The 15,987-nt window shown below is 32.8% G+C and overlaps 1 protein-coding gene and 1 long non-coding RNA gene across 2 annotated transcripts; one reads left to right on the top strand and one right to left on the bottom strand.

Annotated features, from left to right (window-relative positions):
* The first annotated feature begins 1,528 nt into the window (after positions 1 to 1,528).
* LOC145156806 (uncharacterized) lies at positions 1,529 to 2,304 on the top strand. The gene has a single exon (XM_079076044.1). The coding sequence runs from the start codon at positions 1,622 to 1,624 to the stop codon at positions 2,096 to 2,098; it is 477 nt and encodes a 158-aa protein (XP_078932170.1). The 5' UTR covers positions 1,529 to 1,621; the 3' UTR covers positions 2,099 to 2,304.
* A 7,167-nt stretch (positions 2,305 to 9,471) lies between these two features.
* On the bottom strand, positions 9,472 to 10,871 carry LOC145156805 (uncharacterized). Its single transcript, XR_013736919.1, has 3 exons — positions 10,486 to 10,871; positions 10,129 to 10,244; positions 9,472 to 9,702 (listed from the first exon to the last, which is right to left on the bottom strand). It is a non-coding gene; the product is annotated as an uncharacterized LOC145156805 (long non-coding RNA).
* Positions 10,872 to 15,987: the final 5,116 nt, after the last annotated feature.

Raw genomic sequence — 15,987 nt, 5'->3', positions numbered from 1 at the left:
CAAATGATAAAGACTTTGAGCATACTCATCTAATCTTTGTGTGCCATAATACTTTGTAGATTATACATTGTATTTGATTTGACTATTTTAGTATCAATATTAGTTTAATTATTAAAAAAAAACAGTTCGGGTAATAGTACTGTTGTATTTCCAATTTGATAGACAAACACTTTGACCATTAATATTGAAGACTGATATCAAATCGTTAGCAAATAATAAATCCAGTTTCTCTTACTTAATTGCCAAGTTTTGTTTAGAAATCATCATTTGCAGTGAGATCTGATCATAAGAAATGTATAGGAGAATGTCATATTGTCAGACAAATTAAAAGACAAGACAAAAATTAAAACCAACCTGAAAAATTACAGATCTTGACCGGTAACTATACGGAATGACTCATGTTCTTCATGGTTTTTACAGGCTCCAATGGTTGTAAGTTGCAACATAGTACCACATGATTTAATGTAGTTATCATTAATTCCACCAACTATGAAAGAATAGAAAAACGTACAACGAATACTCGAAAGACCATAAGATACTTGAATCGCAGAGGGAGATAGTTCACATGTATCTTAGTTTAAAATTCAAAATACCTTAAAGTTATCTGAATTCGAATTCAAACCGAGGGTAATCCGAATTTGAAACCAAATATCTGCCCGATCTCTGGAGAAGCTATCCACGAAGTTAATCATCGGTTAACTTTGACTAAACCATCATTCAACTTATTCCAAACCAGATCCAACCTGAACGGACAAATCCAACCAAAAATAAAAAGCTCATCAACTACATTAAACACATGCGGGCTTGACTCATCTTTAATCTTCACTAAAGTCTTTGAAAGTTTAAGAAATGAAAGTCTTATAAATCCATAAAAATTTGTTCCTCCCAACATGTGATACTTGCTATAATTCCATTAAATTTTCAACAAATACTACACTAATAGTTTCACCCTCAAAACAAATACATTGTTGCATAAATAACATGATTTATTATAATGTCTAACTGTTAATGAATAATGATAAATAAGATATCTAAAATGTCTATATCAAGATTAGTAGAAAATCTAATAAGGATAGACTTCTATATACTACCAACTACGAAAGACCGATCAATAATGAATTTGTATTTGCGTAAGAGATTATTACCATAATAATAAGTTACGTATGTGCTTCAACTTGTATGTTTCGTAGATGATAGTTTATATCTTATATTTAAAAATACACAACATTCGAGTTAATGCACAAATACAAGAAAAAACCCTACGACTTCATTCATTTAAAGTTTTAAACCATTTAATGTTGTATCTTCCGTATTATATGTTGTACCACACCAATAGCACCGTATCCAGGTCGACAGTTTTACTTTATTTAAAAAACGCGGGATTCTCATTGTCAACACCATTCATTCCAACTGTCACCTTCTATTATTTTATTAATTTCAAATTCTTAATTCAAAATTAATTCATTTTTTAATTAATTTTGTCAAACATTCTATCTCCATATATACCCCATTAATTCCCTCCCTATCCTCAAATCGCATTTCCATCTTCCCAAATCCCAATCCACCCATTAAATCTTAAACCACCGCCGCCGCCGCCGTCACCGTCGCATTCGCCGTCGTCATGGGCAACTACGTTTCCTGCACATTAACCAAACACTCAAAGAGCACAAAGGTAATTTACACTAATGGGGAAATCCGCAAACTCCAGCAACCAATCAAAGCTGCAGAACTCATGTTGGAGTCGCCGAATACTTTTCTGGTGAACTCAAAATCGCTCAAGATCGGAGCTCGGTTCTCCGCCCTAAATGCCGACGAAGACCTGGAGATGTCTTCCGTTTACGTCGTGTTTCCGATGAACAGGCTGAATTCAGTCGTCGCCACAGCTGATTTGGCGTTTCTTTTTCTTGCTGCTAAATCTGGTGCTAATAAAATAGGAACTGTGAGGATTCTGCCGGAAAATGCACCTACGCCGCCTAGGTTGAGCTTGGATGAGATTGAGGAGTTATCTTCGCCGGAGTTTAAGCATATGATTACGATGTGTAGATCGAAGAAGCCATTGTTGGAGACTATTGCTGAAGAACCGATTTGTTCAAGATGATTGTTTTATTGCCCGAAGGGTCTTCTCTTGGATTTTTTATTTTTTATTTTTCTAAAATTTTACATAAGTTTAGATAGAAAATGTTTTTTTTTATATATTCTTTTTTGCAAAAGCAATAAGGGGATTGCAATTCTTTATTACTCTTTCATATGTAACAATTGATTTTTTAAAGTTGCAGAATATATAAAAGAGTGTTATTTTTTAAAGTTCTCTCTTCTTTATATAAATGGTCCAATCATTTGAATTTATACAGATAGTAGTGAACCCGAGATATATTAGTGACACAAGAATGTGTTTCGTTTTTAATCTCATTTTAGATGTACAAAAGTTAATCATATGGCTATACACATGGCTCTAATGAAATCCAATTGTCATTTAATCGAAGCGGTGAGGCCAATGGATTTTGTTAATCAAGTGAAGTGAACAAGTGGATCCTAATTTGCAAAAAAAAAACCCAAAAAAAAAAAGAATAGTAATAAATAAATAAATAATAAAAAATATTGATGGGTTAAACAAAAATAACTGATAGTTGGATGACAAAACTGCACAAATGGTCCCTGTGGTTTACACAAAATTGCCACTTTGGTCCAAAAAAGTTTGGGCTAGCACCACAAGTCCAAACTTTTCATTTTCTTGCATATTTGGTCCAATGGTTTAACTTCCGTCTGTTTCCCTCTGTTAAGTTATGTTTGACTAGTCAAATTAGGGGTATTTTGGTCATTCCCTATTTATGCCCCTTATTTTATATTAATAAAGGAGTCCTATAAGAACGAATCCCAATCCCTCTTTGTCGTCGTTCTCACCTTGGTCTTCTTCAACTCTGCGATCGTCTTCGATTTCTTCAAGAAATCAAAATAAAAAATGGTGCTTTGTTTTTGTGGTAAAATGGCGATAGTTCGCACAGCAAGGACCGACAAAAATCCAGGTAGACGCTTCTGGGGATGCCCTACTGAGGTACGCAAATGTTTATTTTTTTGGATTTCAGCTTAAATCTCCCATTACATGTTACGATCTTCTTTTGTTTCTTAAAATTTGAAGGGATCCAAATGTCGATTTATTGGGTGGTTTGATGGACAAATTTGTGAACGTTCAAAAACCATTATACATGGGCTGCTGAGGTCAATCAACAAACTGAAGTCACAAAACACAAGACTCAAGTGTTACCTGTTATGCAGTTGGGTGTTGTTCGTGTTTGTTCTGTTTTATAAGAAGTAGATTGAAGTGTAATGGTTTGGGTTGTTTCTAAGCAATAATTGAAGTGTAATGGTTTGGGTAGTGTTTTAATGTTTTTGGTAGTATCTTGTTTAAGCAATGTAAACTTTCGGGCAATACTTTGTGGTAGTCTTTTGTGGTTAAAATGTAAGCAATGTAAGACATGTTTTGCAAGAAATTGTCAATGGTGATTATATTTGGTATGTACATTTTGACCAATTTATTTTGTTTGTGGTTTTGTTTAAAAGGGCATATTGGTCAATTTATTTAGTTTGTGGTTTACACATTATGAATGACCATTGTATGTTTTGTTTAAAAGGGCATATTGGTCAAGTTCTACAACAAAAAATTATACATGAGAATAACATCAAGACATTAAACATAACATAAGCCATTACATCAAATCCAGTGTAAATTGTTCCCATATCATCACAGGGGTACACTATCAAGTACCAAAAATAACATCCAAATTGCTTAAACCCCAAAACACATAAAGTACTAAACATACAATACATCAAAACATAACATTATCCCAAAAAGACACTTATACCCCTACATATATCAAAATAACTTGAAATCCCATCACTTACCCCCTTGGCCTTTGCAAGTTCTAGCATTGTGCCCTTTAATTTTACACTTGCTGCAAGTTACTTGGACAAACTTTCTTGTAAGCTTCCCACTCCCACTAGCAATATGGCTTTGACTCCCACTACCACTAGCAACATTGTCTCCCTTCTTTTGGCTTTTCTCCTCAACATTGTCTCTTTTTCTTGGGCCTTCCAGGCTGATTATGGTGTAGAGGAGGGGTGATTTTAATTGGGCATTCACTTATAGGCCACATTGCTCGACCTTTAATAGGCTCTACCTTGTACACATAAGCTGCTTTCCATGTTTCTAGCCAGTGCACCCTGTAGGCATAAGTGTGCAGCTCTCCAACTTCCTCACCATTATCTGCTTTGTCATTTAGGACTGCAATGACATGCTTACAAGGGAGTCCTGTTAATTCCCACTTCCTACAACTGCATACTCTTTCAACCATGTCAACAACATGTTGATCCTGCCATGGCCCTTGCACTTGGTATTTATCTGACCCATTCCACCTAGCTGTGTACTAAGATGCCCAATTCACATTCTTCTCCATGATCTTTGTTGCAGATGGGGTTAGTGGACCAACACACTTCTTTTCCACCTTTATTACATTGCATATTCTTTTCATCATATACTCCCTAATGTACTCCAAGCAGGTTATCAGTGGCTTGTCCCTTCCCTCAATCAATTTGCTATTAAAAACTTCACAAAGATTATTCAGAAGCATATATGAAACTGTTCTACCTGAAAACACCACAATAATGTCAGGATCAAACATATACTAACACAAAAGGGTAAATTTGGAAGCTGAAGTATATACCTGTGAAGTGGCTTCTTGCCCAGTGTTGTGGGGGAATCTGCTTCAACCAATTATAAGCTTTTATATCATATGAGTTGAATTCTTGCATCCTATGATTAAACTCTGGTACTGTGGTAGTTGTAGCACAATTCCACAAGTGTTCTTTGTACTCATTAGTTCTCCATGTTTTTCTCATATTGTCATGTATATGCCTGAGACAAAACCTGTGCTCAGCACATGGGAACAACTGAGAAATGGCAGCCTGCAATCCCTGTAAAGGAATTAAAACATAGTTAATATAGTACATCCAAATATGTCAAATATAAACAACAAATTACAAACCTTTTGTCTGTCACTTATAAATGTGAAGTTTGAGTTTGCATATAGGTCCAGATCATCTGCAATACACTCTAGGAACCACTTCCAACTGTCAGTGTTCTCAGTCTCAACAACGGCATAAGCTAGGGGGTATATTCCATTGTTGGAGTCTACCCCAACTGCAGTTAAAATTTGTCCTGGGAAAGGGCCCTTCATAAATGCCCCATCAAAACCTAGAAAATTCCTCAGGCAAGCTCTAAACCCCTTCTTCATTCCACCCAAACACACATACATCCTTTTAAACCTTCTTGAGGTAGCACTTAGGTTGGGTTCTGAATCAAACTCTAACTTCACAGTGGTTTCTGGATCAGTAGATTGCAACTCCAGGATGTAATCTCTAAGAACAACATATTGCTTTTTATAATCACCCTGGACAAGTTTTTTTGCAGTAGATTTGGCCCTGAATACCTTGTGAATAGAGAATCCAACTTGATAATCCTTTTGAAGTTGTTCTTGAAGAGCTCTGACTGGGATTGTTGGGTTGGATTCAATCTGGTCCATGATCTGTTTAGAGATAAACTTTGCTGTTGCAGATCTAACTTTTCTTGTCTGGAGGCATCTATGTTCGTGGTTGTAAGTTTTTATGAACCAATTACTATTTACATCTGACCTAGAACCTTGTATCACCCAAGGACAAGGGGTAGGTTCACCCACATGACCATCATTAAAGGCAACAGTTCCTTTACAGATTGCCCTTAACCTCATTTTGTCGTTTTTCACAAAGAATATATTCCTTCTTGTTTCCAGTGCATGCAATTGTATCTTTTCCTTTAACTCCTTCTTATTTTTATATTTTTGTCCTATCCTAAAAGTTACCTTGTGTATCTCACCTTGAGAGCACCTAGTCTCCTTCCCCAATTCCTTTATTACAGCTCTTCTTTTCCTATCTATATCAGAACCCTCATCCAATGAATCCCATTGATCATTATCTATAACATCCAACTCTTCATTGACCTCATAACTCTCATTATCTCTATGCTTTGATAATCTTTTTTCAAGAAATTATGCTTCAAGATCTATATTCATGTAAAAATCCCTCATATCTACTTCTACATCAGGGATTATGTTGTCTTCATCCACCCAGAAATCACTATCATCACTGTCCTCACTCTCATCACTTCTTTCATGATTCTCTTCATCAGTCTCTATGTTATCTTCACTTCCATCATCAACTGCAAAATCTCTCATCTCTACATTCTCATCATTCATTTCATTTCTGTCATGATTCTCTTCTTCAATGAATTCCTTATTAACTACATTGTCCTCACCTTCATGAACCTCATCATCTACATTTTGTTCATTAGACTGTAAAATCTGTTGGTACAACCCAATATCAAAGTCATTAGCTGCCTCATCAAATTCATTAAATCCCTGGTCAAAATCATTACATGCCTCATGAAATTCATTAAATTCCTGGTCAATAACATTAGCTGCCTCATCAAATTCATTAAATCTCTGGTCAAATTCATTAGCTGCATCATCCTTATTCCTACCAATCCTATCAACACCAACATCATCCATGACCAATTTCTTAATACATGATGACAATGGTTTGTCCTTGATAAATTCCCTTTTCTTAGTATATTCAGGGGATATCGACAAGGCTAAAGCAGCTTCATTTGCTATCACAGATGGTATGCATGTTTGTGGCATGCCATTGGGTTGGTTATTAGTTGGAGGGGCTTGATGTTCCTCAATATCCTCTAATTGCTCAATAATAACTTTTCTTACAGGTTTAGGAGCCATAAAGTAAGTAAGCAAGTTAGTAATACCATGTTCGGTGTAAACCCTTATTAGTTTATGCTCCTTCACATACTGGGCAAGATTGAGGACATCATCATCATTTCCTAGGGCCCGTAACCCAAAATGCATGTCTCCCTTTGGCACTCGAAAATGATAGTAGATAACTGGAGGAACTGAGTATCCTAACCCTTTCATAATCGCATCCATCTCGTGAATAGAAAACTCTTCTATATCCACCATATCTACGTTCGTCACAGTACCCTCAATGTAGTTGACATTTGGAAACTTTGTGAACTCACCTCCATGATGTAGCTTGATGGTAAACAATGTAGGGTGTCCATCTTCAACACAAGAGCAAAAAACAAACTTCAGAAGGTATGATTTCTTGTAAGCAAATCAAGAAAATGATCAAAAACAAAATTACGTACCATAAACCACCCTTGGGTCGAATGACGTGCTTGACAACCTTAAGTGCCACATTGGTATATGCATTCACTACGAAAGTCGCCTGATCGAAGCTATCAACCTTGGTAATCAGTTTAGGGTTCTTGATCCTCAGTCAATGAGGAGGGAAATTGTATCGACTCACGGTTTTTAAGGACTATAAATGTGAATTAGGCTCGATATTATCCGTATGGCAATGCATACATACGAACTCTCCTTTATTAATATAAAATAAATAGGGAATGACCAAAATACCCCTAATTTGACTAGTCAAACATAACTTAACAGAGGGAAATAGACGGAAGTTAAACCATTGGACCAAATATGCAAGAAAATGAAAAGTTTGGACTTGTGGTGCTAGCACAAACTTTTTTGGACCAAAGTGACAATTTTGTGTAAACCACAGGGACCATTTGTGCAGTTTTGTCTAGTTGGATTGTATATTTAATTTGTATACGAGTATTAGGCTAAAATAGTTAGAAACATTTAAAAAAAATTCAAATTACATCAAATAATTTATCTAAAACTTGTCATTGATTTTTGAAAAAAAGTAATTAAGTCAATTTATATTAAACTCTATTTGAAATAGTTTTTTTGATTTTGAAGCCTTTTATTTTAGTTAAGATCTAAAAGTTCTTATGGTCGAACATATTTTTTTCTTTTAAGTTTTTCTTTTAAAAACTAAAAGCTCCTAAATACCGAATGAAAACTTTTACTTGTTGTGTTGAATTAACTTAGTTGGATAAAATTTGTGTTTAGATAATTTTTCCAATATTTCTAACATCTAAATTTTATTTTCACCTCATTCCCAAATGGCTAATGCTAAGACCACCTCCACTCATCATAATTTTTTTAACAATATTTTTATATCAAACAATATATATATATATATATATATATATATATATATATATATATATATATATATATATCCTTCTACTTATTAGTTTTTGCAAAAAAATTTGTCTTAAATATCTTGTTACAACTTTAAAATTTATATTATTGAAACAAATGACTAATATACAATAAATTGAATTAATTGTCATATTATTAAAATAAACATTATATTAAGTAAACAGTTACATCTATAATACATTTAAATAGGAAATCATATTTATTAAATATATTAAAACAATACTAAATTCAAAATATGATTATAAAATTAAATTAACTTACAATATATAAACTAGACTTAAAAGATTTAAAATAAGTTAGATATGTATAAACTCAAAGTTAAAGTACAAATAACATATTGAAACTTTTGTTGACACCAAATTTGGTGTTATTTAAAAAGTTTTACACCAAAATTGTACTATTATTAGTAACACTAATTATGATATGGAAAAATATTGTTAAGTTGAAGAAAGTTTACACCAAAAACAACATGAACACTAGATAAAGTTGATATAAAATTAAAGTAGTGTTAAGATGAAAAAAGTTTACACCAAAAATAAAGTTAGCACCAAATACTATAGTCGGGTTTGAGATGCCCTGGATAATATATATTTATGTATTGATTGAAGTCTGGAAGTTGAGCAAATTATTATGAGTGTTTCGAGTAAATTAAAATGAGTTATTAATTGGACCATTGGGCATTCTCCAAACAGCAATCTTCAAAATTGGGTCCCATATATATATATATATATATATATATATATATATATATATATATATATATATATATATATATATATATATATATATATATATATATATATATATATATAGAGAGGGTAAGGATCAAATTAAAACATCAAAAAGGTTGAGAACGCGAGAACATTTCTGGAAGGCATATTAGTAATTGTATATTTAATTAAATTAAAACAAATTAAATTCAAATCTTAATTTCCTGAAATTTAGCGATATTGATTACAGTTACCTAAAATAAAAGATTAACCGTTTTTTTTTATTTTTTTATTAATGGATGATAAAAATAATTTGTATTTATTTTCACTCAAATTAAAAAATCGATTTTTTTTTAATTTATAATTCATCAGAATATTTCCAATAATGTATGAATAAAACACATATGTAATTATAAAAATATATGATTGTAATCCTAAATTAATAAAACATAATTTAGAGATAAAAAAATTCCATTTATAAATGAATAAAAAAACTAATAATCGTACATGAATATACTAAAAAATAAAAAATAAAAATCAATACATTAGTAATTCATTATAAACACTATTATATTGACAAATAAATTTTCCAAAGATTGAGTTCATACATTTTTATATTTATATTCATAAATGAATATGTCAAGACTAATTTTTTACATTTATACATGATTATATTCAATAATGACTAAACCACTTCAATGGAAAAAATTACAAAATTCATCACTGTGTCAACCATTTTCTTGAATCGGTCGCCACCTCATTCTTCTATTTGAATCAAATGGCTCGCGAGCTTGTGTAAAGAGTAGTAGTGATACCTAAAAAAATTCCAACATTAATTTTTTCGTTGATCAATATCTACAAAATGCCAATACTATGAAAATACAATAAAATGATCAAAAAAATATTAAAATGAATGATTAGTAGCAAATCATATGTTGTTATAATCACAAATGATTATAACTGATCCTCTTATCGTTTATGCTGCCAATAGTTATAATCATAAATTATTATTATTGGTGTCTTCTAATCATATGAACAACAATATTTATAATCATAAATGATTATAACGAACACAACAAAACATTGTTTTTTGATTAAACAATTATAAGATGTAAAACCACCCTACAATAAATGGGTTCACCTTTAGCTAATTCTAAATATTGAAATCATCAAATATAATTAATAAGCAAATTTTTTTTTATCAAAACCTACAAAAAAAAAGGTGTAAAAAAAACAAATACCTTGAATTTTGTGTGAGAACCTTACTCTTCTATTTGCAGCCTTTAAGACTCAAAACAAATTAGCACAGGTTTCTTCTTTGACTTTCCTTCTTCCCTTGCTTGAACTTGGTTGCAGCCTTACAGGTATTCATAATAAAAAGAAACCAAAACAAATTTATTTTTGATCTTTGTTTTGATTAAATCAACCGATCAAATTTACATTTCAATTTATTTTGCCTTTTTTAGATTTCTAAACATCTTTGCTTCCCTTTTTACATAAAGATCATAATCAAAGCAATATAAGAAAAACGAAACATTATAATCAAAATAATATCTGGAAAACTGAAACACGAACAAGAAAAAAATAAAAGTACGTACCAGAATAATAATCACAGCTTCCGACCACTAGGACTACCGTCGGCTCGTTGGGCCACCCAATACCGCACGACACCACCAAAATCGCCTCTAAAACCATTGCTACACCTTCCCCTTTCTCGATCTGTCTCTTAATCCACTGCGTACTCTCCCTCCTGTTTGCATTTTTAAGAGAAAACGGAACCCTATTGTAACTGGAATCGATTAAGATTCAAATAGGGAACCAACAGTGTAAAAGACAATGTTTAGACCAGGGAGGAGGCTTGATAGTGGCTGCAACATGAGATGATGATGATGAACTGGTCCTGGTTATATGTGGTTGATGGATGTGTTTTTGTTGATGAAACCCTAGGTATACACGAAAGGAATAAAGAGACGGCAAAATGAAAGGAAATAGATGAGAGAGAGGAATTTTAGGAATCAACCAAAGTTGAAATTACTGTTATATCCTTATGACAATTTTGAAGTTACACTTTAATGCAAGTAGTTTAAGATTTTTACATAAACGACCCATTTGAAATTAGCCTTAGATTTAGATATTTAAATGGTCCAAGATCTGTTCTCGCGTTCTCAACCTTTTAGGTGTTCTCATTTGATCCTACTCCTATATATATATATATATATATATATATATATATATATATATATATATATATATATATGTCATGGTGTGTCCCGAAGGGTGATCCACAGAAGTTATGTGGCGGATATGAAGAGAGTGGAAGTTAAGTCTGTAATGGTGTAATGGTGTATTGGTGTATCCACAAAGCTTGTCCACATCTTCTGTAGGGATGTGAATAACCTGATTAGTGGATATCCACTTGTAAAAGTGTATACATGCTTGCTTTTTTGTGTTTCTCCTTCCTCATTCGATTCAAGTAATAACAAATATTTTATAGAAAGAGAAAGTCGATCGTAAAGAGAGAACACTAAAAGTCTAAATTGTGGATTCTTTGTGATATTCTAAACAATAAAGTTGTTAGAAAGCCCTTTAAAAAAAAAAAAAAAAAAAAAAAAAAAAAAAAAAAAAAAAAAAAAAAGACGGTTTGCGTTTTTGTAATGGAAAATTTGGAAAATGAGGCATGTGGATGTGTTTTATGCGTTTAAGCATTAACATTGCATTCATAATAGATATTGTTGGTGTTAGCGGATTAGAAAACAATTTATAAAAGGATTTTTTAATAACTCAATGTTTTAAAATTTCGTTTGAGCCGGCCAGTCAGAGAAGATAATGGTTCAACTAGTACCGTCTGAACCAGAATAAATCAGTCGGTTCTTGCAAAAACTCGATTAAACTGGTTGAACCAGTTAAACATAGAAATGAATCATTTTGCATAACAAACTTTAGTGTTTTTTTCACATCTATTTAGATTTCTTTTAATAAAAAACAATAGGTAAGTATTTTGAAGTTTTTTAATGCGTTTGTATTTATCTAAAAGTATATTTTGTTTTCGTATTATACTTTTTTATGTATGTGGCCGGATTGATGTAAACTTATGGTTATGTGTTTTTTAATGTAGTTTGATTGATCTACAACTTGTATTTATGTGTATTTTTAATGTTTAAACTTTTGATTGTTTGTGCTTATACGAAAAAAATAAATAAAAAATAAATAAAAAAAAAAGATGCAAATTATATAAACTAGTTGAACCGACGATAGAACTGGTTAAACCGGTCACCATACCGGTTTTTAAAACATTGCTTAGGACACATATAAAAAACAATAGTTATTGAAAATATTATTATAATTGAACGTTAAATTTATTAATTATATGGAATATGTTTTCATAACTAATGCATTTTATACTTTCAATAATAGGTATTCCCTATAATTAATGCATTTCACATTTGATTGTTATAATATTTCTCATAATTAATATTTCTTATGTTTGTTCATAGGTTATCTGTTGTATCCACCACTAACCACTAATATAGTGGGTGTCACCTCATCACCACAATCAGCCATTAAACATATGGTATACCTACCACTAAAACACCACTTCACATCATTTTTTAATAGCAAAGGGCTTCTAGCCCTAGCGGTATCTGGTGTTGTCCTCCTCTTTGAGGTTGGGGGTGCAAGTCTCGCAGTGGACATAGGTTGAATAATTTAGGTGTACTTAGGGGTTGTTTGATAGACCTCTTACTGGGTCCAGTAAGAGGTCATCTCTGATCGAGTCCAATAAGTGTGTTTGATATCATGCATTTTGGCTCTTAGTCGGTCTACAATCAGTCCACAAGCCTCTTATTCGGTCCACTAAAATAAAGCTTTGACTGAAAATTCGTCTGTATGTTCCCTTCTCCTTCTGCGTGACGTCCTTCTCCTTGCCCCATAGACGATTTCTTCAATTGCTCCTCACACCTCTGAAATCTGCATCGACTCCTCCATCTCCGACCTATGCCTTCACCGCCACTCGCTATCGTCTTTATTGAGCTCTGGCCTCCATCTGCCGGTAAGAGACACCCTCTCTTTTTCCTCCTTTTTTATGTTCGATTTTTCTGTATGTATTTTTTAGTTTGATTTTTCTACCTTGTATTTTAGATTCAAATCATGATTAATTCTCAAAATCAAGATTTGGGTGTTCAATTTTAAGTTCTTGATTATGTCCACAAGAAGCCACAATCAAGGTTAGTTTTGTTTTCTTTTAATATGTACTGGTGTTGAATGCCAAAACAATTGGTACTACAAAACATGATTTTTTTAATAGATTGTTGAAGCTTACCATGATCAGATCAAGATTCATAAGGGTTGAAGAAGTTCTAGGTTATGTGATGTATTTCTAACAGGAAGAAAGAGAGGGTTTATTTGGTTACTTGGGTATAGAGAATTGTTGAATGTGATGTATATTTCCAATAGGAAGCAAGGGAGGGTTTCTACTCATAAAGTCATAAGTTGTTTGAAATAGAGAGAGAAACAAGCATAATCATCAATAGAGGAGTAGACTTGGGAAAAAATAATTTTACACGGCAGCAGAAAGGAATGGACGTTGTGACAATATGAAGGTAATTCGAGAAATTCTGTTATGCTTCTCCTAGAAATTCTAGAAAGCATGAGACAACGATAATTTTGTAAAAGATTGGATATATATATATATATATATATATATATATATATATATATATATATATATATATATATATATATATATTTGTTTTAAAGGAGTATTTTGGTCATTGTTAATTATATTCATTCCATTCCTTTGTATGCCATTTTGTAAATATATAATTTGTTTTAAAATGGTATTTTTGGCTATTTTATCAACTGAATAACACAAAAAAATGAACAAGAAGGATAAAATGGTCATATTGAATACTTAGCACATTTGGTCAGAGGCGTAATCAAACAGTATTGTTTCAATCAGAGGCATAATCATTCAGAGCTTCAGACCCAGTCAGGCCTCTACTCAGTCAGCAACTATCAAACAGCCCTTTAGTATTTTTTTTGTTTTAAAAAAATCAATTTTTAATTAAATTTAAATAAAAAATACAATAAAATATAGATTTTATTTAAATTATTTTTCATTCAATAAAAAACTACATTTATTAAAAAACTATAATATTTTTTAAAGAAACACAAGAATTAAAAAAAAAAGACAAAAAAAAAAGACAAAAAAAAACACAAAAACTCCAAACATAAAAGACTAATTTTCGTTCATGTTTCTTTGGTATAAAGGCTCCACGATGTCTTCTCGAAGATTGAAACATGTTTTACTGTTATGAATTTCAACAACTCTTGCTAAAAATTCAGTCATTATGGATACGAACTCTTCAACCGGGTTAGCTATGTCATTCGCATCATACGTGCAAATTGCTCGACCTTCATGTTCAATAATCATATTACGTATTATAAATTTATAATACATGCACATATTATTCGTTTTATTATATTCATATCTCATAGTTGAGTAGCGTATTTTACTACATGCAATGTCTGCTTGAGGACTCCAAATGTCCTCTAAATATCCTTTCTAGCAGATTCATGTCTTTTTGTGTACAAATTCATCTTTTTAGTTCGAGGTACCGAGTATGTCTTCATAAAAGTTGCGTAATCTGGGTATATCCAATCACAAAGGTAGTAAACATAATTCTACAAATTCCCGTTTATCATGAAGCACATATCGGGTGCTTTTTCGCTCCATATATCGTTGAAAATAGGGGACTGGCCAAGAACATTATGGTAATTGTTAGACCCTGCAACTCCAAAGAACGAATGACATATCCACAAATCCTAAGATGCAACAACTTCTAATATTATAGTCGTCTCACCTATATCACCTCGAATAAATTGACCGCACCACTCAGTTGGACATTTTTCCCATACGACATGTGTACAATAAAGGCTACCGATCATTCTTGGAAATCAATGTCTCTCTTCATGTGCCAAATGAAATCTCTCCATATCACGTGCAGTAGGTTTGCGCAAATATTTTTTGTGAAAAACCTCATACACATATGCACAAAAATAATCTACACACTTAATTGCGGTCATCTCGGATATTTTCAAGCATTCGTTCGATGCATCAAAGGCTATATCGTATCATAAATATCTAAGAACAGCCACACATTTTGTATACTAGTATATCCCATTCTATCTCTAGCATTGGATTTTTGTTAAAAGATAACATATCGCGCCTCTAAAACATTGCTAATACGTAAAAAAATAATGTCTTTTTCAGACGGAAACAACTTTCAAATGCCACGTTGTAACGTCCCAAAAATAGTGACATAAATTTTCGTTTTTAAATAAATAAATCGTTATTACATATCATTTCCATAAAACCATGGTAATCAAGATTTAGCAAAACATCATCGAATCAGAGTGAATCACAGAATGCGGAAACATGTGGTGTGTGCCTTGCAAACAACACGAGCTCTTCCATTGAAAACCGAAGTACCTAAAACATAAACTGAAAACCGTAAGCACAAATCTTAGTGAGTTCCCCAAGATACCACATATACATAAATCACATACTGGGCCCCTACCCTCCATCGGGCCTCGCCCGGTCTCGAGTCTTACTCAGCCTCGAGCACCGCCCGACATCGAGCTCCCCTCGGATTACATATCTGTCATTCTCCAGGCCCCGCTTGACATTGGACCCCGCCTGATACTCACATAATCATATAACCATATAATCATATAAACATATAACCTACTAGCACATGCAATAATCACAAAGACTATAGCATACCATACAGTCATCGAGCCTTCCCGGCAAGCATAAAAACGGGTACCAATAACTAGCATGCAATATACTCATCAGGCCCCGCCTGGCATCGGGCCTTGCCCGGTAAGCATACCATCATACAACACATGAAAGAGTTACGCAGATATCTAGCATCCTAACATATAAATCATGGGCCGACATTGGTTCCTTCGACCCGCTAAACCCAGTGAGGAGACTCACCTCGTACTGTCGAAACACTCAGATAATCCTTGGCTGCTGGCTAACAAATCCCCGAACTATCAATATCAAAACAACACCCAATCAACACTTGGGTCCCAAA

Source organism: Lactuca virosa, chromosome 2 (genome assembly GCF_052849685.1).
Source record: "Lactuca virosa cultivar CGN04683 chromosome 2, Lactuca_virosa_CGN04683_v6, whole genome shotgun sequence".
NCBI classification, from domain to species: domain Eukaryota; kingdom Viridiplantae; phylum Streptophyta; class Magnoliopsida; order Asterales; family Asteraceae; genus Lactuca; species Lactuca virosa.
Note: the sequence above shows the minus strand (reverse complement) of the source record. Positions and strands in the feature narration are given on the sequence as shown.

Excerpts from the sequence above, each read along its gene's own strand:
- LOC145156806 (XM_079076044.1), top strand. The coding sequence starts at position 1,622 with ATGGGCAACTACGTTTCCTGCACATTAACCAAACACTCAAAGAGCACA.